The following is a 26,093-nucleotide window of genomic DNA, read 5'->3' as shown; positions in this document are numbered from 1 at the left end:
CGATCGAGAACAGCTATGGCAGATTATGCACGAATACGGATTCCCGGATAAACTGATACGATTGATCAAGGCGACGATGGATCGAGGGATGTGCGTAGTTCGAGTATCAGGGACACTCTCGAGTCCCTTCGAATCTCGCAGAGGGTTACGGCAAGGTGATGGTCTTTCGTGCTCGCTGTTCAACATTGCTTTGGAGGGTGTAATAAGAAGAGCGGGGATAAACACGAGTGGGACGATTTTCACGAAGTCCGTTCAGCTGCTTGGTTTCGCCGATGATATTGATATTATTGCTCGTAAATTTGAGACGATGGCGGAAACGTACATCCGACTAAAGAGTGAAGCCAGGCGAATCGGATTAGTCATTAATGTGTCGAAGACAAAGTACATGATGACAGGGCACAGACAAACAGATGTAACACTTGCGAAATTTCCATCGAACACCAATTGAAATAATTTCACAGGATTTTATGACAACCTTAGATTTCCGAATCTTAACAAAAATTTCTCAAACTCATTAAATTTAAATGTTTGGTCAAAATTGAAATGTTTTAGGAGGATACCAGAAATTCCATAGAATATTCGAAGGTTGGGATAAGATTCGGGAAGATACTCTGAAGGAACATTTCGAAGTTTCATCAAACAAAAAAAAAAGTACGTTGACATATTGATATTTTTGTTGGATCGTTGTGCAATTTCGATTGTAGGTACTGGCCAATCACGGAGTAGCAACTGTACGAATTGTAGGTCATCTATGCTCATGCTCATTGCTTATTCTACAATTTTAATAAAAAAGATAAGAAGAAATATTTATAAAACTAAAAATTGACTGCATTAAACCATAAATCATTGAGTTACAATACAATCTGGCATTATAGAGCGAAGTTGCTGAAGTTTCTCAACCAATTATCGTCAGGGCGAAAGTGAATTCACTCTCATTGAAGTCTTGCATCTTAGCATACTATCCTCCAACATTGAATTTTGGATTTATTTAGAAAATGTGACAGAAATAAAAACCAATTACCAAGTTAGCGACGCGATAGTTATTTTAGTCAAACAGAAATAATTATTAGTGCGTCATACGTATACGTCACGGAATAATTTAAAATCTATTTTTTGCACTCCACCAAATATCCAGAAAACAACTCCATAACATTTGAATATTTTCCACATATTCCTTGCTTCGATGCAAACCGGATTACATCTTGATACCTACTTGACCAGGCTTTCTTGCTGCCCCAATGAAACGCACGAAAAAAAAATCAGCTGGAAAAAATCCTTGCTGATGCTGGTGGCGATAGATCGGGTCATCGGGATACGAAAAAAAAAACATAGGATTTGCGCGTGTGCCGTCGATTTTTCCCTGGGGACTGTGCAGCATAAAAACCCACTAACCGCCGGCTGACCGGTAGTCATTCCCGATGAGGACAATGAACGAAACGGGTTAGCAGTTGGTGATTGCTGGTTTTGTGTGGTTCTACATATAACAGTTCTACCTAGTTGCCTTCGATATAAATCAGTGTTTTGGATAGATTGTCTTTTGCTGAATCATGATTAATTTAATCTCGGTATGGATTCTGACGATGATTGCGTTGTCGTGGGCCGCCGAAGATAGTTTGTTTCTTTCGGGGTTTGAAAAGAAAGCACCCATGCTCGGTTGCCACAAGCGCGTGTTCACCTACCGTGTGTCGCAGGCGGACAGCAAAGGGCGCGAATGTTGGGACCACGTGAGTGTGTGGTCCTGCCACGGACGGTGCGATTCGAACGAGATTTCCGACTGGCGTTTCCCGTACAAGCGGTCCCACCATCCGGTGTGTATGCACGCAGGACGGACCCGATCGGTGGCCACGTTGAGGCATTGCCATCCGGAGGCAGACGCGGAAGCTAAACTGTACGAGTACATGGAACCGAAATCGTGCAGCTGCCAGGTATGTTTGGGATGAAGTGTTCTGATATTTAAATTTGGCGTTCGATTTGAATAGGTCCAATCTGCATAGGAATCACAGCAAACTAACGACCTATTTAAATTGAAATCCCGGTCAACCATTTCACAAACGTCGTTAAAGTTCATTATCAAAATGTGAAGATAGTTGTCGACATTCCTTCACTGGTTATTCCGTTGAATATATTTAATCAGCTTCATCGATTGATACCTACACTTGAATAACATCCTTTATCGGTTATTTGATAAAAATCTCTATCGACACGTACTTGATTTCGTTTAACATCCAGTATCAAATAAATCCATTTATTTTGGAAAGATTTCACTGGGAAAAAAATCTTCATTCCTTCTATGTGTCCGGGACATGGATTTTTGCAATAGGGGTAAACAAATGTTTTCCATTAATGCGACTCATACTTTTGATTAGGCACCATACACCAGTGACTCATACAATTTAGAGCACATACTATTCATGCGCTAATTTGCCTGTGAATCGGGTATTGGTTGCATATACTTTGGATGTGGTTTAGCACATGGATATTTGCCATTAAGTATGTGGCAATTCTCCTGAGTGTTAATGTTCACAATAGTTGATCAATTATTTATATCTGGGAAGGGAATATGAAGAACTATTTCCAGTATATATTAAGGTACACCGGGGCGAGTTGAAACGGATGAGGCAAGATGAAACGTGAAGATTTGAACAAAATTTTAATATAATTTGGAATTTCATCCTTTGCCAAAAGATTGTGTGAATGCAAAACTAAGTGTAATGACATTTAAATTGTTTATTTATCATGATTAGATAACTCTCTGTTTCATATTACTCCACCCATTTCAACTTGCCCTGGTGTTACCCAAACTCTTTCTTCCAGCACTCCAGTTTTGGGTACTGAATGGATTTTGAAGAATTTGTTGCAATGTTTGCAGTAAATCAGATTTGACAATATTGTAATATTACAAAGGTCAGTTTTGTCGAGCATACCGCTAAAATTGTACATTTTTTTATAAAATAAAAATGTACCGTAATCTAGGGAGTAGCTGATCAGCGGGATGAAGTTGATCACTATGGAATCCACGTCTTTCAACGACTAAGGACGCTACAATTCTGTTTCAGTGGAAAAACTTTTGACGTAAATCAATTGGGTGAATATTAGTATGGTGCAAACATCAAATTCTCGCTCCAGTCGACTTTTTCGATTCCATTTAGGCCCCATATGAACTGTGCAAAATTTCAGCGCAATCGGTGAAACTATAATTTAGCGTAAGCGGTTCAAAGTCTTTATTGGATTTACTATGGGAAACACTTTCAGATAAAAAATCCTAGAGGTCGCCCTTTGTTTCTTTAATTTAAATCGATCAACGCTTCTTATAGAAAACCCATTTATGAAACTTTCCTTCGAAGACCGCAAAACGATTGGATGCTTGTGGAAAAAGTTGTTGATTTATTACCGATTAGTGATGCAACGAACGGCTTTTTGTTCTGTTTTATTAGCAGCACTGTAGTTGCTGCTTTGGCTGCTGCTGTTTCGTTGAGCACATAGTGGGTGAGGTGCGATGCAAAGAAATAAGAGATCGGATAAGCGTCGAAGCACACTCTGTGGAAACTATATCTGGAGCTCGATTTGAATAGGTCGTATGTGCTTTTGTCGATATAAAATTCGATCAGTTTATTTTAATCATTGTAGCAATATTTTGATATTTTGTAAACTTTTAATGATGGAACAGAAAGCCTGTTTTGTGTGGATTCTGCTGTATGTATCAACTTTGCTCAATTTCAACGGTTTTCGCTATAATAAGCGAATCCAACTGATCGAATTTTTAATCGACAAAAGCACATACGACCTATTCAAATCGAGCTCCAGATATGCAGAACGCATGAACCGTACATATAGTAGATGAGTTGCGATGAGTGCGGAGATGCGATGGAGCTGCTTCGACGCTTGTGAACGCTAGATAACGCTTGTCGGGTATGGATTTTATGATTGCGCCCGTTGTGTATGTAAAGCAATGCGGATTTAATGTGTTGGGAATGCTAGTAGGTAATATAAAATGCGTTAAAATGCTGTTTTTAAACATACCCAACTCAATGCTTTTTCACATGACTTGCATTTTGATGGACCAGACGTAATAAAAATTTATCATACTGTCTATGGATCGCCATGTAAAATAACATATTTCATTGCATATAAAATGGTATTCCATCAAATCGTTTAGGTTTTTTATAGCATAATTTTGTTATTATATGTGTATTGTAATATCCTGTTATTCTTTCCAAGGGGGAATAAAACACGAGTCATTAACTTGATGTGTCAGAGTGAACTTCGGACTCGTCTCCCGAACCAGCCGGTATTTATTTTGATCGAAGTACAATAGAATCTTATACAATATATAGGGGAAATTACCTATTCTCGGCCGTTTTGTTCTCTTCGTCTTTGGGGGTTTTTTGAAACCAATTGAACTCATAGTTGGTCTCAAATCCTTCCCAACTTAGCTGAATTATATAGCCAAGTTTCAGGCAATTTGGCTTACAAAAACCCCCCATGACGAAGAGAACAAACCTGCCGATAATACCCATTGTCACCCTACAGTTCTATTGAAAATACATCTGTATTCGATTAGGGTATCTTCTCTTTATTAAGCCGTTTTCAGAACACGACATGTATAAGAAAACATTTCATTTTCTCTGTTCGGGATTTAAATCAAGTTATCAATGTTTGATATGGTCGTTTGCTCAGTGCATGTTATTCATGTGCAAGTTAGAAAGTTTAAGGTTTTATGGTATTCAACTTAATTGCAAAAATGATTCTGATTGAAAGGTTCTGCTTTTTGCTTTGTCAGGCAAAATTAGATCCCTTAACGAAAAGAGTGTGACATCGATTTCGATTGGTACTCTTTTACCTAATATATGATAAATATTGTGTACTTATTAGAGACATCTTTTCTCGTAGATATCGCCGAAAATTTTGTAATAAAAAAATCTATACCCTTAAATAATACATACTTGCCGAATTTTTGTTTCTTTTTGCTGAGGTCAGCACAATCAAGTAATGTTTTAATGCCGAAAATCAGTATAACAGTCTCATTGAAATCAACAGCCCAGTCCGGAAAGTAAAAATATGTGTATACATAAAGACATCGCTCACGCGGATATAATTACATTTTATACATTCTTTTCTCAAATAATTAATTCAATAATCTCAATCTTTTACAGTTACACCAGATTTTTTTTAACTGGTCGGTTTTTGCTACTGCAACAGGATCAGAACTGACTAAGTTATAGCAAAAAAAAGGCCCGCGCAAAACAAAAAGCGGGTGCATTTTATCTTTCCGCTCTTATAGATGAAACGATCATTTCCCAACCACATCCAAAGAAGCGCTTCAACATACAAGCGACGTCATCGATCAAATCACGCGAGTCGTTAATACGCACGAAATAGGCGAAAAAGGATGTGAAAACAACATGCGCACCCTCATTGAAAACCTCATGCACTATGGCCTATCAAACATCTCTCTTCTCATCTCATAACTTATCGCATCCGATCGCATCTCACCTATGGTCAGGGTTGCCATTATGCCAGATTTATCTGGCGCTGCCAGATTTTTAGGTGACAAAAAGACAAAAAGAGAAACCATTGATTTTGCCAGATTTTTTATTTCAAGCCAGATTGTTTATCAACGCAATTCCTCCTTGGTGTTTTGAAAAATTATCTTATCAATCTAGCAATTTTGAGACAACTCAAAATTCGGCGTCTTTTATCTTAACCTATTTGCCAAAAACACGTTAGTTTTCTTGCACATTCAAATAATCATCGATAATTATTGTCGGTTCTCGTTTTTCAGCTGAATAAGATTTAGAGAATATTTGTAATTATGTTATCTAAGTACAAAATTGCATTTGCGTTTTTGATACATTTGAAGAAATATGAGTTACACAGCTTGTATACTGTTCAGTTGGTTTGGTGGAAATTATAGCTATACTCGTGAATAATTCTTGTTCGACTTCGTATTAGGTATTGACTGAATCGACGAATAGGGAAAACGGCAATGTATTTTTGCTTTGAATATTCAATGCAGAAATAGTCCAGTTAGCTCTGTTCTATCTCAATAACTGTAAACATTTTGCACCTTGAACACAATACTAAAATTTAAGATAATTTTGAACTATTGATAACAGTGAATCAAAATTCAACCATCGCGCAACAATAACGACAATGTCGCAACCTGAATTTGTTGCGACATTCTACCCAATGCGACATACGTTTGTCCCAACTTGAACAGAATAGGACAAAGATCGTGCACCATGAGTTTAGAGATTTTTAAGCCTTACATTGTGATTTTCGAGCGGTATCTTCAAGTCGGTAAACATTGCAGCGGTGCTGAAGATGTATCATCGAAAAGTTTCGATTTTGGGTTGGTAATAATTGATTATTCACGAGTTGAAAAGTACGCAACAAATTCAGCTTCCGTTTTGTCTGCAACAAAAAATTTCGGGATCATTTCATTATCTGTTACCAGTTGGGATAAAGAGTAATCGCCGCCTCTTCTTTGTTGCTTGTTTTGTGCCTCTTTTGTCTGACAATTCTCTTCACTGATTGATAATGATTTTTATCATACTACATATGAAATTGTTTTGAAGGCATTCCAATCTAATAAAACAAATATTATTGAACACTGCTTTATTATTCGAATCATAAATGCAGTACAAATTGGATCAAAGTTAAGGATTTTCTTAGCAACCTGTAGCCAGATTTTGCCAGATTTTTAATTACGGATTTGCCAGATAAGTTCAAAAATGTAGTGGCAACCGAGGTGGCAACCCTGCCTATGGTCACAGCCTTTCTGGGGGTGGTGATGCCTCCCGCCACCCCATGCAACAACGGCAGCAGCAGTGCTGCTGATAAAATAGGGTAAGAAATCAAACTTTGAACTAGTCAAATTGTAATCTTAATTTGAACCATTTCGAAATTCATTAAAACGACGTACTTTTTAGGCAAATATTGTCCCGAAAAAGATATTAAACAGCTTTCCGTAATATAACCTGATAACATGGACTTTAAAAGCAGTGAAAAAAGCGTTTTTGTCATGGAAAACAGGCAATTGAAAAATCACTGTGATTTCACCTATTTCCCCCCAGAGAAAGCCCATTTTCACTCTTTGGCGAGCGTTCGTGCGAGACAGTCGCAACTTTTCGTTCGTCCGGTTTGTCTCCCGATACTATCCAGTTCGGTGGCTTTTACCAGTGCTAGTTTTCCGAGTGATCAAGTGTTGAAGTGAAAATCCCTAGTGGGACGCGTGCGGTTGGCTAGGCCACAATTTTTGCCGCAAAAGTTCGTTTAGTTTGAGTAAAGTTCACGTTTTCATTTTATCACGTGGCGCATTGACCGATTATCGAGCACATCAGTGCAGCACCCCCCGCACACCGCGCCGCTCGCGCGGCCGTGATCGGCTTCTTCCAGTGAGTACCCAAGCTCATCGTCGTCGACAGCAGCAGCCCACCGAGAGAAGAGCAGAGAGCGTTCAACCGCCGCACACCAGCGCAGCGTCGGGCGCTCAGCAGCAGCTCGCTTCCTCCCTGTGCGGGCCATCCGATCGCTTGGACCTGTCGTCGTCGAGCCTGTGGCTAAACAGAGTGCACAAAGATAAGTACATAAAGTTACCTCTCGTTGTTCCCCCCTCTCCACTGACTCTTTGATTAGATTTAATTTGGTACATAAGCAGTTTTTTCTCACTTTTCCTGTAGCGTTAATTTTGTCCCTTGTTTTTTGTTTATTTCTCGTCCCCGTGATAGTGTTAGTTTAAGATTTTTGAGTGACCCGTGGTGGTAGTTAGCTACCACAATGGGCGATGATGATGATGGCGGGGGAACATCGTACCGCATCAACGAAGCTTCGTTATTGGCATCGGACTGCTCGAGCCAACAAGGCGATGTAAATGCTAATCCCTTTGTCTCCCTTCACCCTGGTGCTTCTGCAATGGACACCAACAGTAAATCTGTTTCGACGTCCCCCCGCCTCAAGGCCTACCCTCCCGACTTTGGCGGGCCATATGTTGTTTTCTTCCGACCCAAAGGCAAACGTTTGAACACCGTTCAAATCAGCAAGGATCTGACTAAGCGGTATTCTTCCGTTGTCTCCATTGACATGGTCGGTACAGCTAAGCTTCGGGTGACAGTAGGCGACCGAAAACACGCTAATGAGATTGTGGCCTGCGAGTTGTTTACACTTGAGTACTTCGTTTACCTACCAAGCGCGTCGATAGAGATTTCGGGGAAGGTCGCCGACGCATCTTTGACCTGCGAAACGATCATGCAAGGCTGTGGTCGTTTCCATAACCCTTCTCTTCCTCCTGTCCAGATACTGGATTGCCGGCAACTGCATTCGGTGTCCCAGGAGGGCGAGAAGAAGGTTTACACACCATCTGAAGAATTTTCTGTGACCTTCTCCGGATCTGCATTACCAGATCTGCTGGTGATTGGCAAACTTCGGCTACCTGTGAGGCTGTATGTACCGAAGGTAATGAATTGCATCAATTGCAAGCAGCTGGGCCACACCGCCCAGTACTGCAGCAATAAACCTCGCTGTGCAACATGCGGGGAGAGACATGTGGACGGTGCGTGTAAAACGCCGCCCAAGTGTGTTTATTGTGGCAGCGACCGTCCACATGATCTGATTGATTGCCCAAGGTACATACAGCAGAAAAAACATCAAAAACGATCGTTGCAGCAGCGATCACGGCGAAGCTACGCCGAAATGCTGAAAAAAGCTGCCCCGACCGTTGAATCCCGTAACATCTACTCGTCTTTATCTCTCGATGATCAGGGCTCTGACTCTGAGGTCGGGGACGGGGTTCCCTTTGTTTTCAAGGGTGAAACGAGGAAACGGATGAGGCTCCAGAGACCCACCAAAAAACCTCGGAATCTGCCTAGCAGCGACCCCCAACCCACCATGACAAATTTGAAGAGTGGTAAGAAAGCCACAAAACGTTCCCCTCCGGGATTCAAAATCCAGGACGAACGAGACTTTCCATCACTCCCGGGAACATCTAAAATCCCAGATGTCCCACGTTTTACGAATTCTCAACCGGAAAGACAGCATTCGGAGCACCAGGAGCAACCTCAGGGTGCGCCATTGTTTACGCTCTCTGGCATTGTAGACATCATCCTCAGCTTCTTCAATGCTTCAGACTCCGTGAAGAACATTGTAAAAGGACTTCTTCCTTGCGTGACCCCTCTTTTGAAGCAGTTGGCTTCTAAAATGCCCCTCCTTGCGACAATCGTATCTTTCGATGGCTAATTTAACCACCGAGGTAGAAGATACGATTTCGGTTCTACACTGGAACTGTCGTAGTATTACACCGAAATTAGACGTTTTTAAATTTTTAGTTTACAATTTACAATGCGATGTTTTTGCACTATCCGAAACATGGCTGACACCTGATGTAACCTTACCTTTTCCCGATTATAATATCATTCGCCTTGATCGATCCGACTCTTACGGAGGGGTGCTTCTAGGGATCAAGAAGCAGCACTCATTTTACAGAGTCGATTTTCATCCGATGACAGGCATTGATGCCGTCGCATGTGAGGTGACTATCCGAGGTAAAACCCTCAGTGTTGCCTCCATATATCTTCCACCGAGAACTGCAATATTTCGCAGGGATCTCGCCCACATCTGCTCGGTTATGCCCGAGCCTCGGCTGCTCATGGGAGATTTCAACTCCCATGGTACAGGCTGGGGGGAACTGTACGATGACAGCCGTTCAACGTTGATATATGACCTCTGCGACGACTTCAACATGACAATTTTGAATACCGGAGAAGTTACACGAGTGGCACCTCCAGCTCAAGATGGCAGCCCTAGAAACAGCCGATTAGACCTCTCAATCTGTTCGAGCTCACTATCGCTGGAGTGTACATGGAAGGTTATCCAGGATCCTCATGGTAGTGATCATCTGCCGATTGTTGTTTCTATTTCCAATGGGTCACATCAACCTCCATCTATCGACATCGCCTACGATCTCACCAAGCACATTGACTGGGAGAAGTACGCAGAAGCAATTATCGACGGTGAACAATCGGTAGAAGTCCTTCCACCGCGGGAAGAGTATCAGTTTCTATCAGAACTGATCATCAGTAGTGCGCGTCAGGCACAACGTCGACCAGTGCCAGGTCCGTCGGTTCGCAGGAAACCCCCCAATCCGTGGTGGGATAGTGAGTGTACAGAAATATATCGCGAGAAATCCGCGGCGTTCAAAGAGTTTCGGAAACGCGGTTCGGTCGAAAACTTCAAGCGGTTCGCTTCCCTTGAAAGCAAGTTCAAGAACTTGATCAAGGCGAAGAAAAGCGGTTACTGGCGTCGGTTCGTCGAGGGTTTGTCGCGCGAGACTTCGATGAGAACTCTTTGGAACGTCGGTAGAAGAATGCGTAACGCGTCGTCGGTCAACGAGGATCGAGAAAGCTCTCCTCGGTGGATTCTCAAGTTCGCAAAAAAAGTTTGTCCAGATTCCGTGCCCGTGGAGCGAATAATTCGTGATGTTTCCGACGATAGGGACGACATGGATAGGCCGTTTTCAATGATTGAATTCTCACTTGCTCTTTTTTCATGTAACAATTCCGCTCCAGGAATGGATCGAATCAAGTTCAACTTGCTTAAAAACCTCCCCGACGTCGCTAAGAGGCGCTTGTTGAACTTGTTCAATCAGTTCCTGGATAACAACATCGTTCCGGATGATTGGAGACAAGTGAGGGTGATAGCTGTTCAAAAACCCGGGAAACCCGCGTCGGATCATAATTCGTACCGTCCAATCGCGATGTTGTCTTGTCTACGGAAGCTGTTGGAGAAGATGATTCTCTTTCGACTGGACAAATGGGTTGAATCGAATGGCATGTTGTCAGACACACAGTTTGGTTTCCGCAGAGGCAAAGGTACGAACGACTGTCTTGCGTTACTTTCTTCAGAAATTCAGCTTGCCTTTGCTCAAAAGCAGCAAATGGGCTCAGTGTTTTTGGATATTAAGGGTGCTTTTGATTCAGTTTGTGTCGATGTTCTTTCCGACAAACTACACGACTGTGGCCTTTCCCCAATTCTCAACAACTTTTTGTATAATTTGCTGTTTGAGAAGCAGATGAGTTTCGCTCATGGTGACTTGACAGTTTCACGAATTAGCTACATGGGCCTCCCCCAGGGTTCATGTCTAAGCCCCCTTCTTTACAACTTTTATGTTAGAGACATAGATGATTGTCTCATGGAAAACTGCACGTTAAGGCAGCTTGCGGATGACTGTGTTGTCTCTGTAACGGGATCAATAGCAGTCGATCTGCAAGGACCACTACAGGATACTTTGGACAATTTGTCTACTTGGGCTCTCAAGCTGGGTATCGAGTTCTCTCCGGAGAAAACTGAGATGGTTGTCTTTTCTAAAAAACACAAACCGGCAAAGTTTCCGCTCGTTCTGATGGGTAAGACAATCACTCATAGCATGTCTTCACAATACCTCGGCGTCTGGTTCGACTCCAAATGCACCTGGGGGAAGCACATTGTGTATCTGATACAGAAATGCCAAAAACGAATCAACTTTATGCGAACTATTACCGGAACATGGTGGGGAGCACACCCGGAAGATCTGATCAGGCTGTACCAAACAACCATTCTATCGGTTTTAGAATACGGTAGCTTCTGTTTTCAATCCGCGGCGAAAACACACTTGCTGAAGCTTCAACGGGTTCAGTACCGTTGCCTTCGGATCGCGTTAGGTTGCATGAACTCGACTCACACAATGAGTTTAGAGGTACTTGCTGGTGTACAGCCTCTGACAGACCGCTTTGCGGAGTTGTCGTTCCGGTTCCTCATCCGATGCGAGGTTGTGAATCCGTTGGTCATAGAAAACTTCGAAAAGCTGCTCGAACAGAATCCCCAAACTCGTTTTATGAGTGTGTACTACTGGTACATGACGCTGGAGGTAAGCCCATCTCCGGTTAACACCAATCGTGACAACTTCTCAGACTTCGACAGCTCCTCTGTGGATTTTGATTTCTCTATGAAGGATGAGATCACCGGTATACCGGAATCTTTTCGTTCCATAGGTATTCCACAAATTTTTGCAAGTAAGTTCGGGCATGTTAGCGGGGCCAGACAGTTCTTCACAGATGGTTCCAAAACCGATGATTCGACTGGATTCGGTGTCTACAACGAATTTCATAGCGCCACCTTTATGCTTCAAAAGCCATGTTCGGTATATATTGCTGAGCTAGCGGCTATATACTACACCTTAGAGTACATTCGCACTCTCCCACCTGAGCACTACTTCATTTTTACCGACAGTCTAAGCTCTCTGGAGGCTGTTCGGTCAATGAAACCGATGAAGCACTCAGCGTACTTCCTGAAAGGAATACGCCAAGTCTTGAGTGCTTTGTCCAAACGCTCATACATCATCACCATAGCTTGGGTCCCTTCACATTGCTCAATTCCGGGCAATGAGAAAGCGGACTCTCTGGCTAAGGTGGGCGCTAGCGAAGGCGATATTTATGAGCGTCAAATCGCCTTCGACGAATTTTTTGAATTGGCCCGTCAGGAGACCTTGATCAGCTGGCAACACAAATGGAGAGATGGAGAGATGGGTAGATGGTTGCACTCCATCATTCCACAGGTGTCGAAGAAGCCATGGTTCAAAGGGTTGGATTTGAGCCGCGATTTCATTCGTGTGATGTGTCGGTTGATGTCCAACCACTATTTGTTGAACGCACATACCTTTCGTATTGGACTCTCAGAAAGCAATCTCTGTGTCTGTGGCGTGGCTTATCAGGATATCGAACATGTCGTGTGGGGATGCAATGAGTATCGTGAGGTCAGATCTGAGCTGCATGAAATTCTCCGGGTCCGAGGAAAACAACAGAAACCCGTTAGAGAAGTGTTGGCAGGACTTGATTTGGAATACATGAACCTGATTTACCAGTTTTTGAAACGTGTTGATGTCAGAGTTTGATGTAGTACGTTCCTTGTTTTCGTTGTCCGCCTTTTGGTTTTGTTGTTCGCCCCTGTCTGTCGTCACCCCCTTCCGTTTGTCCTCTTCTTGTCGTTTTCTACCGATAAAGTCCTTTCTTTTTGGTTCCGTTACAGATATGGACAATTTGTCCCATCAAAGTTTTAGTATAAGTTAGCAAATAATTTAGTTTTAAACCCATAAATCCGTCCTTCCCATTTTTTTTTTCTTCAATCCTTAACCTCGAAACAGCCGCGAGTACTTCGGCTTCCCAAACTAACATAGTTTTAAGGCAGTAATAAATTGTAAAATGTATAACCATTGTAAAAAAACAAAAGATTTCGGCTCAGTTATGCCCATGTGGCGCCCGAGCCTTCCAAATAAACGAATAAGTAAAAAAAAAAAAACCCATTTTCGGCGCACCCGTACAGCTCATGCATTGCATCACACGCAATAAGTGAATACGTCAAATGAAAGCTTATTTATCGTAGAATCGACCAACCGAATAATATTCCGCATTATTTGTCATAAAATTATCAAATTTAAGTGATTCTTACTTGGAGAATGTTATCTTAAGTTGAACCATTTGTAATCTAAATTTGAACTAGTAAACGGGGGTGAGCTTCTAGTGTTGGCCTGTAGATTGCGCTAGTGGTTGCTTTGTTTACTCTTGGGGGATGAAAAATTCCAAATTTAGTTTCCAAATTCCTAAAGAATTTCGAACATTCTGAGGTGAGATTCCACTGCCTAATGAAAAATAGGTATGCAAATTAGCAGATTCATGTGATTTTTAATTGTTTAGCATGGAATTGGCTGTTTTGTGAGTTGCTCGAGCTGCTGCCGCCAGTAGTTCAAATTAAGATTAAAATTGGTTCAAATTATGATTACGATGGTTCAAATTAAGATTAAAATCATTGTTGATGAAGAATCAAATATTTCAATGAAATTCGGTGCAAATACAAACTTTTTACCATTTAACAGAAAGCTTATACCCGTGGCTTTCATGTACATACGATTTTGCCGTAGTAAATTATTTTCATGTGGGAGAAAAAATCACTTAAAATTTGCACTGCTTCAGAAAGCCGCAATATGGTTCAAAGTTTGATTACCTACCCTAAAACAAAAAGCCGTTTGTTGCATCACTTATCGATAATAAATCAATAACTTTTTTCACAAGCTTCCAATCGTTTTGCGGTCTTCGAAGGAAAGTTTCATAAATGATTTTTCTATAAGAAACGTTGATCGATTTGAATTAAGGAGACAAAGGGCGACCTCTGGGATTTTTTGTTTGAAAATGTAACTTTTCCTATAGTAAATCCTATGCAAATTTTGAATAGCTTGCGCTAAATTATAGTTTCACCGATTGCGCTGGGATTATGGGATCTAAAAATTCGACTGGAGCGAGAATTTATTTTTTCCATACAAGCGTGTCCCATACTAGTGTGCAGCTTGATTCGGAACTAACTTTTACCGAACATACAGAAAAAGTTATTGCAAAAGCTAACACCATGTTTGGACTGATTAAGCGTCTTGGGAAAGACTTCGACGATCCTTACACTATCATCTCACTTTACATTGGATTAGTTCGTTCAACCATTGAATATGCTAGTGTAGTTTGGCAACCATATTATGAAACTCATAAAACGAGAATCGAAAGTGTTCAAAAAAAGTTTGTCCGGTTTGCTCTTCGTAACCTAGGTTGGAGAGACGCCTTATTTACCCAATTACAAATCATTTGCACGCTTGTTGGTATAGATTCGCTAGAAATTCGTAGGAAAATGACCGATGCTTTATTTTTGAAGGATGTCATACACTGAAATAAATTTTGTTGTAGTTTCTACCGAATCTATGGTAAAATTAAGAACTGCACCAACGATTTTCAACCGAATGCAAAATTCTGTTAATTGTACTGAAACATTGTCAATATTACCATGCGTGCCGTACCGTTGACTGAAAACATTCTTGATGCTACTATTTTGGCATTGTAATTTCGCCCACGTCGACTTGAATGTTGCGCGTCTTAGATAAACGTGGTCAAAATTACAATGCCAAAATAGTAGCATCAAGAATGTTTTCAGTCAACGGTACGGCACGCATGGTAATATTGACAATGTTTCAGTACAATTAACAGAATTTTGCATTCGGTTGAAAATCGTTGGTCTCTCTCTCTCTCTTCTTGGCGTAACGTCCTCATTGGGACAAAGCCTGCTTCTCAGCTTAGTGTTCTATGAGCACTTCCACAGTTATTAACTGAGAGCTTCCTCTGCCAATGACCATTTTGCATGCGTATATCGTGTGGCAGGCACGAAGATACTCCACCGACGAACCGACGTGACAGCTAGAACAAACAAATTCAAATTTGTTGTCCGCGACGCCATGATGAAAAATAGTCGAACACTATCGCCACCTTTATAACGGCCCGCGTTGGTATGCTAGCTTGATACCAAACCCCCGTGTGTTAACAAAGGAAGAGGTTTGCGTCTATGCTGATTTGACAGAAGGGTTCGCTCGCTTTGCTGGTCGACCGTTAAATTGAGGGGGGACAGTTTTGAAACACCACTGTCACGTCGGTTCGTCGGTGGATACTCTATGCCCAAGGAAGTCAAGGAAATTTCCTTTACGAAAAGATCCTGGACCGACCGGGAATCGAACCCGTCACCCTCAGCATGGTCATGCTGAATACCCGTGCGTTTACCGAATCGGCTATATGGGCCCTAGAAAATCGTTGGTGCAGTTCTTAATTTTACCATGGATTCGATAGAAACTACAACAAAATTTATTTCAGTGTAGATGATAGATACGTTTCTCGATACGTAGCAGGGCAGGTCTCATTGTATGAAGGACGATCAGGCTAAAGACAAGTAGGGTAATTCGCCAATTGTTGAACACCACCCAAATGTTGAACAGTTTTTGAAAATGTTATTATAAATTTAACTTAAGTAATTTTCCATCAACGTAAACGCATGATCTAGATGCGTATACATGTGTGTCATGATATTGCTCCAATAAAGTTATAAAATTATACATATTTTACGTCAAAAATATCGATTGAAAGTTTTGTACCGCTGATGACACGAAAACTGCACAATTCTTAAGAATAATTTTAATAAATTGCTGTTACGAAAAAAGCTTTGCTGGCAAAACGACCACAAATATCAAAGTCACACCATAGTTACAATAACTGGAAGGATGTCCTTAACAGTATAACATTGTTTAAAATCACATTTTCATTGTAATTTCATTTGAAAAAAATATTTTTCTTGTCACACTAAGCACAGCTAAGATCCAATTGTTGAACACTAGCATAACCTAGGATGTTAGCATGATCGAGCATGACTGCCAGATATTTTTTTTTTTCACTTCACCATTACCAGGAGCGATCCAGGGTCGTTCCAGGGGTATTCTAGGGAGTTGGCTGGGTCCCATGGGTTTCCAGGGGTATTTCAGGGGCTTTCGAAGACGTTCTTTTCTTCTGTCATTTTCGCTTCTAGTCAAATCTTTTCAGCCATTTTTGCATGTGATTCTGTTTAAAACGATTTTCAGTCCAAGACTGCCGTGAATCGCATATCTGTTCCATTTGCATAGGAAATCCAGCAATGACGGACTCACTTCAAATGGGAAGCGATTTCTTGGGAACGTCCATAAATAACGTCACACTTTGAAGGGGGGGGGAGAGGTGAGAGGAGTTCAGCAAAGTGTGACGACCCGTACAAAAAATCAGAGGTCCCATACAAAAAGTGTGACATAGGAGGAGGGGGGGGGATTAAAATGAACAATTATTGCGTGACGTATTTTATGAACGCTCCCTCATTTGAATGAATTGTCACTCAAATGACTAACTGGGCGCAAAACACGAAAAACCCGGAAAAAAATCCGCCAGAGTGAAAAAATGTTGGATGTCGGGTCAAAGTCGGATCATTTTTTTTCAAATGTTGGACCACTGTTGGACCCACATCGGATAACTGTTGAGTCTATGCTGGGTTTGGTGTCCAAAATAAAAATAGGTGAATGATAGGCTTATGTCGGGTTATCCGTCATCAATTACGAACAAAGCTTCAACCGTTCAACAATTAGCGAGAACCGTCCAACATTAGGATGAGCAGGCTTAAGGACAGACTTGTTAGAATCCCAAAATGGCCGCCACAATGGCCGACTTTGTCACCTACTCACGATTTTGAGGGCACAAATCTCTTCGTAAACAAAATCAGTGCACCTGAGCTTTTTATTTTAAGCTAATTAAAAGTGAGCAAGAACAGAATAATGAAATACATTGTCGTTTGAAGCTTGCTTCCTGAGATTTGTGCGTCTGAAGTTTCGATGCAATGTTGAAGCGGGATTTCAAGACGTTTGTCCTTAAGGAAGCGTTCAACATTTGGGTTACAGACTTCCCATACAAATGTTCTATTTTCTCTTAGAAAATGGAATTTAAGGGAATACAAATTCAATGGGCAGTATAAGGAATAAGTAGATCTAGACGTTCACTGGATATTTTTCAACTAAAGTGGAATTATGCACGGAAAAACAAACGAAAACGAAATTGCCAGTACTATAACCATTCAACAATTGGCAAATTACCCTACGTCCGTTTCAAATTCCAAATAGAGTTCAAAATTACGCTAGCAATGAACCCATGTATCGCCTAATGTCATTTTATAATGCTAATCGAAATCAGTTTAATATTGAAATGTTCAAAGAATAAATTAAGCATGTAATTAGATGTAGTTTTTAGAATTATTGACCTGAAATGAATGTATGTGTTGTAATAGTTTAAGCACAGACAAACAGACGTAACACTCTTCGAAACAGCTTGGCACATGCATTTCACGATCAATTCAAATTTCATTTGATTTGCGCGATTGTTCCACCAGAGGCGCTAGTGTTCGATCGCTTTGACATTTGCTAGTGTACACGTTGCTGAATGATGCGAACGAAAATTACAGGCAATTTGTGTAGTAGTGTGCGTGTTAGCAAAACGTCAAATCGAAATTCATCATGGCCGACAGTGTCGGGCGTGGTTCTACCAACAGGTGGCAGTGTGCTCATGAAAATGACACCGGGCAAAAGTTTCTGATGAATTTCCTCTAAGAGTTACGTCTGTTTGTCTGTGGTTTAAGATAATGGGCAAATGCCTACAATCATAATAAATCAAATTGTTGTTCTAGCCACTTCGAAAAAATCAATTTTTCCTGATTTTGCATCAAATTTAGGCTCAATTGTCGTTCAAGATGTCCCTGATATTTAGAGTTATAACCATTAAAATCATATGAATCACGAACTAAATACACATGTTTTAAATATTTATCTTTGAATCTTTGTTTCTTACATTTTAAGACGTGCACCAGTATGGACACCAGCTGCGAGGGACCGAAACAACTTAGCACGGATACGGCAACCAAGATTTTCCAAATCGACGACGAGGAAATTGAATCCGAGTACGCTTAGGATTAGTTGGCACTGCAGTGTGATATTCGACAGTGATGTTTGCAATGGTGGCCATAACTATATTTTTAGTGCTTTCATGTGAATAAATATAATGGTACTTGAACACGTGAAAAAAGGGATATGTAATATATATATGAATCTATAAGTGTTTCTAGATGATGACAGTTTTTTAATGTCCATGAATCCAAATACCCGAATTTTGAATTAAATATTATTAAGAACAAAGATTGGGCATTTTGTTAGTTTTATATTTAATAGAAGCTTATGTGTATAATCAATGCCAATACATGTTAAGGGAGTGTATCGGAAAGAAGTTGAAAACGATCTGGATGCTCTATTTCGAAGCTGCGTTGGTCTTTTCATTTCGGTTCTTATATGAAATCTTCACAATATAGTCAAGTTTAGAACAGCCTCATGAGATGTGGAAATTGTTTAGAATTATTGAAAATATGGTTGCATGATTTCACCTCATAATAAATTCTGCAAAACGATCAATTTTGTAGAGATTTTTTGGCATATCAATAACCAGTAGCGAACATTATTTGTACGGTATAAAATCCAGAAAGCATTGATTTAGTCACACTTAATCTTGAAATTTGATCACTCGGTAAACTGAAATATCGAGCTCAATCGGTAAAGCTCATTGAGTAATTCTCGCTGAAGCCAGGCCGCCATTTACATAAAGTCTGGGATTTCAATTTTTTCTTGCTTATTCGCTAGAGATGAAAAATCGTCATTTTTGTCACCTTGTCAGCCCCTTGCCAAGCGAGGGGACCATCAATTTAACCCAACAAATGTGGTTTTCATCCTTTTTTACCATATTCTAGCGAATAAGCAAGAAAAAATTGAAATCCCAGACCTTATATAAATGGCGGCCTGTTTTCAGCGAGAATTACTCATTGTTGCTAGACTGTCGTTAAAATTTGACGGTTTATCAAAAATATTTCATCCAAATAAACGATTTTCTTTTATATATGATTTACTGAATCATGGCAAAATATTTTGCCCCAGCAATCGGCAATCTTTGCTGAACTTCGGTAAAGTTCATCTGTCAAACTCTTAAAACAACACGCGCTGTCAAAAATGAGGTGCCATCTTCAAAAACCAAAGGGGAAAAGAAAGCAAGCCACTTTTTTCGTTGGAATTCATTCTTGTAAGTAAGTATCTCAACTATTTTATTTGCTACATTTCGTACGCTCGTGCTTGTTGCTCGTAAAAAATGTTTTCACCAAAATTTTCCACTGTTGAGGAAAATCGGTTGGAAAAGTCGGAAAAACTATTTTCGACGTTCGGAAAAATTCTCAAAACAAATATTTTTGAAAGGAAATTTTTTAAGCTATATTCTATAAAATTTTCACGATGCGATTTTTCTCCGTTTCTGAGTTATGACCAATTTTGTGCAAATTTATAATAGAGACGGTCGAAAATCAACCAACAGCCTGACAATTTCCACAAAATTGGTCATTATTCAGGATACTCGTGAAGAAGTTTATTGACGAATCCCTGGAGGAATTCCTAAAGCAATTCCTGAAACAGTTCTTGGAGTAATTTCAGAAGGAAATCTTGGTGGAATTCTATGAGAAATTCTTGGAGGACTTTCTGCAGGATTTCCTGGACGTGTTCCTGGAGGAATCCCAGGAAGAATTCCTGGAAGAACCCAAAGAGGAATTTCTGGAGGAATCCCAGAAAACACCCTTGAAGAATTCCCTGGAAAAAATCTCTGGGGCAATCCCTGGAGGAATTTCTAGAGGAAATCCTAAAGGAATTTCAAGAGAAATCCGTTGAGGTATTCCAGGAGGAATTCCTGGAGGATTTTCAGGAGGAATCCATCAAGGGGAACGACACATCCTTTTATAACCGGAAAATCCGTATTTATCCGTTCCTTATCGTCGCTAACCACTGCTAACTGAGCAGCAGTTAGACACGGTTAATGACGGTTAGCGACGGATTTTTCCGGTTAGCACAGGAAGTGTCATTCCCCGTAGAATCCATGAAGGTATTCCTGGAGACGTTCCTAAAAGAATCCTTGGAAGAATTGCTGGAGGAAGCTCTGGAAAATTCCTGGAGAAATTTGTGGTGGAATTTCAGCAGGTATCCGTGAAGAAATATTTGGAGGAATCCCTGGAGACATGCCTGAAGGAATCCTCAAAAGAACATCTGAATCAAGTTCTGCAAAATTACTGGTAGAATTCCTCATGGAATCTATGAAGGAATTTCAGGATGAATCCCTGGAGGGATTACAGGAGGAAGCCCTGGAAGGATTAAAGGAGGAATCCCTGGAGGAATCCGTGGAGGTATTCCTGGATGAATTCACGGAGGAATTCTTGGAGAAGTTTCTGGAGGAATTCCTAGTAGAATTCATTGGAATCTTTATAGGAATACCCGAAGAAATTTCTAAGGGAATCCCTGGTAGAATCCCTACAAGAAATTCAGGAGGAATTTGTGAATTTCTGGACACATTCCTGAATGAATTCTTGGATGAATTCCAGGCGAAATCCGTGGAAGAATTCCTCGAGAAATTTCAGGAAGGATTCTTGGAGTAATTTCCGGAGGAACTTCTGAAGTAGTTACTGGAGGAAATCTTGGAGAACTTTCTGGAGGACTCGCTGGACGTATTCATTTAGGAATCCCTGGAAGAATTCCTGGAGGAACCCATAGAAGAATTTCTGAAGGAATCTCTGCAGACACCCATTGAGGAATTCCTGGAGGATTCCCTGAAGGAATATCTGTAGGCATCCCTGGAAGAATTTCTAGAGGAATTCCTAGAGGACTTTCTGGAGGACTCCCTGGAGGCATTCCTGAAGGAATCCTTGGAAGCATTCCTCGAGAAATCCGTGGAGCAATTTCTGGAGGAATTCGCGGAGGCATTTCAGGAGGACTTTCAGGAGGAATCTCTGGAGATATTGCTCAAGGAATCTTTGGAAGAATTTCTGTAGGAAGCTCTGAAAAATTCCTGGAGAAATCCTTGGTGGAGTCCCTGGAGGAATTCTTTTAGGAATCTACGAAGGAATTCCAGGATGAATCCATGGAGGGATTACAGGAGGAATCCCTGGAGAAATCCGTAGAGGAACTCTTGGATGAATTTATGGAAGGATTCCTGGAGGAGTTTCTGGAGAAATTCATTGATATCTCTGGAATCTCTGGAGAAATTTCTGATGGAATCTCTGCAAGCATTTCAAGAGGAATCCATGAAGAAATTTCTGGAGGAATCCATGGAGACATTCCTGATGGAATTATTGGAAGAATTTATGGAGGAATCCGTAAGTGATTTCCAGGAGAAATTCCTGGTAGATGAATACCTGAAGGAATTATAGGAGAAATCCTTAAAGCAACTTCTGGAAGCCGCTGGAAGCATTCCTGAAGGAATCCTTGGAAAAATTCCTGGAGGAATTTCTTTCCTGATGGAAATTCCCTATGAAGGAATTTCAAGATGAATCCCTGGAGCAATATTAGGAGGAATCCCTGAAGGAATTGATGGAGGAATCGCTGAAGGTGTTCCTAAAGGAGTCCTTGGAAGACTTCCTGGAGGAATTTGTGGAGGAATTCCTGGAGGAATATTTGGAGGAACTTCTGGAAGAATTTCCTAAGAGAATTCCTGGAGAACTTCCGGAAGGTATCCCTGTTGGATTGCCTGGATATCCCTGTTGGATTGCCTGGAGTTATCCCTGGAGCAATTTCCGGAGGAATCCCTATAGAAATTCCCGGAGGTATTGCTGGAGGAATTCCTGCAGGAATTTCTGGAAAAAAATCTTGGAGGAATTCCTGGAAGAATTTTTGGAGGAATTCCTGGAGGAAGTCCTAGAGGAATTTCCGGAGAATCTTTTTGAAGAATTTTATCAAAAAAAATTTGAAGGAATTCTGGGAGAAATTCCTGCAATGTTATCTAGAGGAATTCCTGGAGGAATTCCAAGAGCATTCCCTAGATGAATAGGCTCCTAAAGTCCTATCGGGATTCTTATTTTAAACCACAATATATGGTTCAAGCTTGGGGCAAGACACTGCTCAAACGGGAGCAATTCTGAGAAATTCTGAGCAACCTATTTGAAATATTTCCATTGAATTTCATTGTTCTCCTTCAGCACATGCAACACTATTGGATTTGAAACTGATGCCAGGTTACACTTCGGTGCAAACGGGAGACAACCTGAGGAATTGTGAGGAATTCTGAGTAACATTTCGAACTCAGATTTTCTCTCGTGAGCTCTGTCTTGCCCCTAGGGTTCAAGAGTACATATTTACTCAATTTTTGACGTTTTTATTAATCGTAGTTGAAAATATATAATTTTTATTTTTTTAGCCTTTTGTCTCGCCCCTAGCTTATAACACATACTTTGAGTGATTTTTTTCACCGTGTATGTCAGATAGGAACGATAGGAACATTTTTGAAATCCCAGTGCGAAAAATGTCGAGCTCAGGCACACTAGTAATCCTACCAGGCCCCTGACACGGCCTATATCAATGCATTGGAATCATGGTAGACAGGATGTCCTGGGCGCTAATAAATAGCGCCCACTGTCAAATGCGAAAACATCAACAATTTTTTGTTTAACGATTATTTTGGTTTGTTGAACAGTTTTTGGAATCATTTTTTCCGCCGCTTATGATCACAAAACACTTCAAACTCGCTTTAATATTAATGTACGGTAAGAGGAGCATGCGATTAGTTGAATAAAGCAACCCAACAAACACGCATTGTGAATGTGATTTCGTGTGTGGCTCACAACATCAAACAAAAGCTGCGTTTGTTGATTACACGCTCGTTTCAATTTGCACGAATATGAGTATAAGGCAGTTAGATGTTGGCTACGATAAATTTCATTCATGCCAGGGGCCTAAATCCTACATTATAGAGATCTGCGAAGGCGGCCATTGTAAGCCAATCGTGCAGAAAGAACTGTCAAAGTGTGAGCCAAATGAACAGGCTGATCGTTCGTAAGAAGGCGTCGATTGAACAGTATTGCAATCCGAACTAAATAAATTAAAATTATTTATTTTTAATATCGAGAAATTGACGGTATATGTAAGTTTAGTAAAAAGATAGAATTTAATTAATTCTGCTTTCAAAAGCTCAAGCTTATGACGAAACTTTTGTTGCTGCACTTCTCGAAAAAACTTTCATTGCTGCTTCTTGCTTCATTTCTGCCGATATGTTTAGCTTAACACTTTGCAATAAATTTCAGATTTCATCGATTGCTCCGCTATTTTTTTCAAAATTTTGAAAAAAAAATCTACCATAATTAGAAAATGTAAACAAAACAACTTGAACCATTACGAAGTCACGCACAAAGTTTGAACATCTAGCTTTGCAGTAAGTGTTGGCAGCTGATGTAAACAAAATGAACAGCGTTGCCGAATCGACATATGTAACTTCCGCTTATCTCTATGTAGAGGATTTCTAAGTCACACAAGGTTGACCTCAAATGTCAAAGTAGAACTATTTACCATTTTACTTATTTCAAATTTTCTCATTATTCCTTTGTTTTTCAAGTTCGAGTAAAGTACAGTTCCGATTAAAATATAGCGCATTTAGTTCACCACTGGACTATCGCACTAGTTTTCACGAGTGCGAAAACGCTAATAAAAGTGCGCAATTGCATCAAATCAACTCGGTGTCTTCAGAGCACTTGTTCACCATAGATTTAAGAATTAGTGCGCCGAAGACATCAACCTGATTTGATGCGATCGCGCACTTTTATTTACGTTTTCGCACTATAGAAGTCGCAGTTCGCAGTCCAGTGGTGAACTAAATGCGGTATACCATGCTTGATCGTATTATTCAATATAAGCGAGATTTCGTCTTTAATTTTATTTAGGACCCTATTTGAACAGACCCTAAATAACCGTTTTCCAGAAATCCATTATTGCGCGCAAGCCCCAAAATTTTATTCCCACCTTTGGGTTTCCGCGCCGAAGACCCAGCGCCAGATTCGGCGACAAAGAAAACTGACAGCAGTCGCCGGACAGTTGGCAATCCTGATATTTGACGGCGGCCGCCCGGTAGTCATGGGAGTGGATTGTTGTCACGCAAATAGATCTTTTCGCTGAAAATGCATGTGTATTGAGATATTGTTGACAGATTTTCTGCAGTGTTAGTGTGAAATTCAGCGATTTTCTGTGTCGCGTAAGCCTTCGCTGGAAGAAAACGTCATGTTGTTCAGCGAAGCAAGGAAAATTTTCAGTGAAAAAAGCAATATGTAGTTTGTGAGTTGGGATCAGTACCCTAGTTGACCAAACGTCTAGTTGAACCAAAGGCCAAACCCTTCTGCTGTTGAATTAGGTCAACAATTGCTTTGACGTTTCGAAACGAAAACGTCAGTTCGCTCAGTTTTCTTTTTGCTCACCCACCAGTCGTGTCGTCGTCAGGTGCATCTTGCTGGAAACATCGTACGAGTTTTGCACGGAACATTTTGGACTTATTTTTCGGTGCGTTGTGCGTGAGAATCTAATCGATTTTATCGGGGAAAACTTCCGCCCTGTGTGCCGTTCCTGCGAGTGAGCTGAAATTCACCATCCATCATGTGGCAATGGCCAAATTCAGCGGAGCATTCGATCTGAAAGAGCCACCACCATGGCAAAACTGCTGCTACTGTAGTGGTTCTTCTGCCAGTTCTACGTCGACGTCTTCGTCCGCTTCCACCACCGTCGCGACGTCGCCAAATCCCCGTCAGCAGCAGCAGCAGCTCCAGATACAACAGAGTCAGCAGTTGCTTTCTTTCAAATCGCCAGCCGATTTCGTGAGGTATGTTATGTTCGAACACTACCCAGTACGGAGGGTTAGCCTAACATTAGCCTAATGTGAGACTAACTGGCCAGCATGTTAGGCTAACTTTTTGTCTCACTTTTGGCTAATGTTAGTCTAAAATTAGACAGATATGACACACTTTTGTTAGACATGTTGCAAATTCGAAACATGTTTGTTAGTCTAACATTAGACTAACGTTAGACATGTTTTACTATGGGCTGTTAGACAAATGTTAGGCATAAATTTTATGCTGCTTGTTTTCATTCCAGCTGTCATCCGAGCAAGAAGTATGATTGTAGTAGTCAACTTTTGAACGTTCACTACTACAACCGTACTCTTGCCTCGAATGAAAGCTGGACGAAACAAATTCAATAAAAAAAACTCTGAGCCTGTTATTTCAATTTTAATTTTAACTTTCATTTTAACTTTAATTTAACTTTAATTTAAACTTGAATTAAATAAAAATTAAATTAAATTAAATTTGTATTAAAATTAAATTAAAATTAAATTAAAATTAAATTAAAATTAAATTAAAATTAAATTAAAATTAAATTAAAATTAAATTAAAATTAAATTAAAATTAAATTAAAATTAAATTAAAATTAAATTAAAATTAAATTAAAATTAAATTAAAATTAAATTAAAATTAAATTAAAATTAAATTAAAATTAAATTAAAATTAAATTAAAATTAAATTAAAATTAAATTAAAATTAAATTAAAATTAAATTAAAATTAAATTAAAATTAAATTAAAATTAAATTAAAATTAAATTAAAATTAAATTAAAATTAAATTAAAATTAAATTAAATTAAAATTAAATTAAAATTAAATTAAAATTAAATTAAAATTAAATTAAAATTAAATTAAAATTAAATTAAAATTAAATTAAAATTAAATTAAAATTAAATTAAAATTAAATTAAAATTAAATTAAAATTAAATTAAAATTAAATTAAAATTAAATTAAAATTAAATTAAAATTAAATTAA

The 26,093-nt window shown here is 39.9% G+C and overlaps 2 protein-coding genes across 2 annotated transcripts in view; both read left to right on the top strand.

The window, feature by feature from the left end:
- Window positions 1–1,399: 1,399 nt before the first annotated feature.
- LOC109401423 (thyrostimulin beta-5 subunit-like) lies at window positions 1,400–18,455 on the top strand. Its single transcript, XM_019673975.3, has 2 exons — window positions 1,400–1,925; window positions 18,251–18,455. Exons 1-2 carry the CDS (start codon window positions 1,548–1,550, stop codon window positions 18,359–18,361), a joined length of 489 nt encoding a protein of 162 aa, XP_019529520.1. The 5' UTR covers window positions 1,400–1,547; the 3' UTR covers window positions 18,362–18,455.
- A 6,236-nt stretch (window positions 18,456–24,691) lies between these two features.
- LOC115257144 (vacuolar protein sorting-associated protein 54-like) overlaps window positions 24,692–26,093 on the top strand; it is a 33,170-nt gene continuing 31,768 nt past the window's right edge. The window contains exon 1 of the mRNA XM_062851248.1: window positions 24,692–25,100. Within this exon, the coding sequence (XP_062707232.1) occupies window positions 24,886–25,100 (215 nt within the window). The 5' untranslated portion in view covers window positions 24,692–24,885. The remainder of the gene's footprint in view (window positions 25,101–26,093) is intronic.

The sequence above is a fragment of the Aedes albopictus genome, chromosome 2, assembly GCF_035046485.1.
Source record: "Aedes albopictus strain Foshan chromosome 2, AalbF5, whole genome shotgun sequence".
Lineage (NCBI taxonomy): Eukaryota > Metazoa > Arthropoda > Insecta > Diptera > Culicidae > Aedes > Aedes albopictus.
The sequence above is the reverse complement of the archived record's forward strand: the minus strand, read 5'-3'. Positions and strand labels throughout refer to the sequence as shown.

Excerpts from the sequence above, each read along its gene's own strand:
- LOC109401423 (XM_019673975.3), top strand. The coding sequence starts at position 1,548 with ATGATTAATTTAATCTCGGTATGGATTCTGACGATGATTGCGTTGTCG. Across the intron at positions 1,926-18,250 it reads CGAAATCGTGCAGCTGCCAG|ACGTGCACCAGTATGGACAC; the intron begins GTATGTTTGGGA and ends TTACATTTTAAG.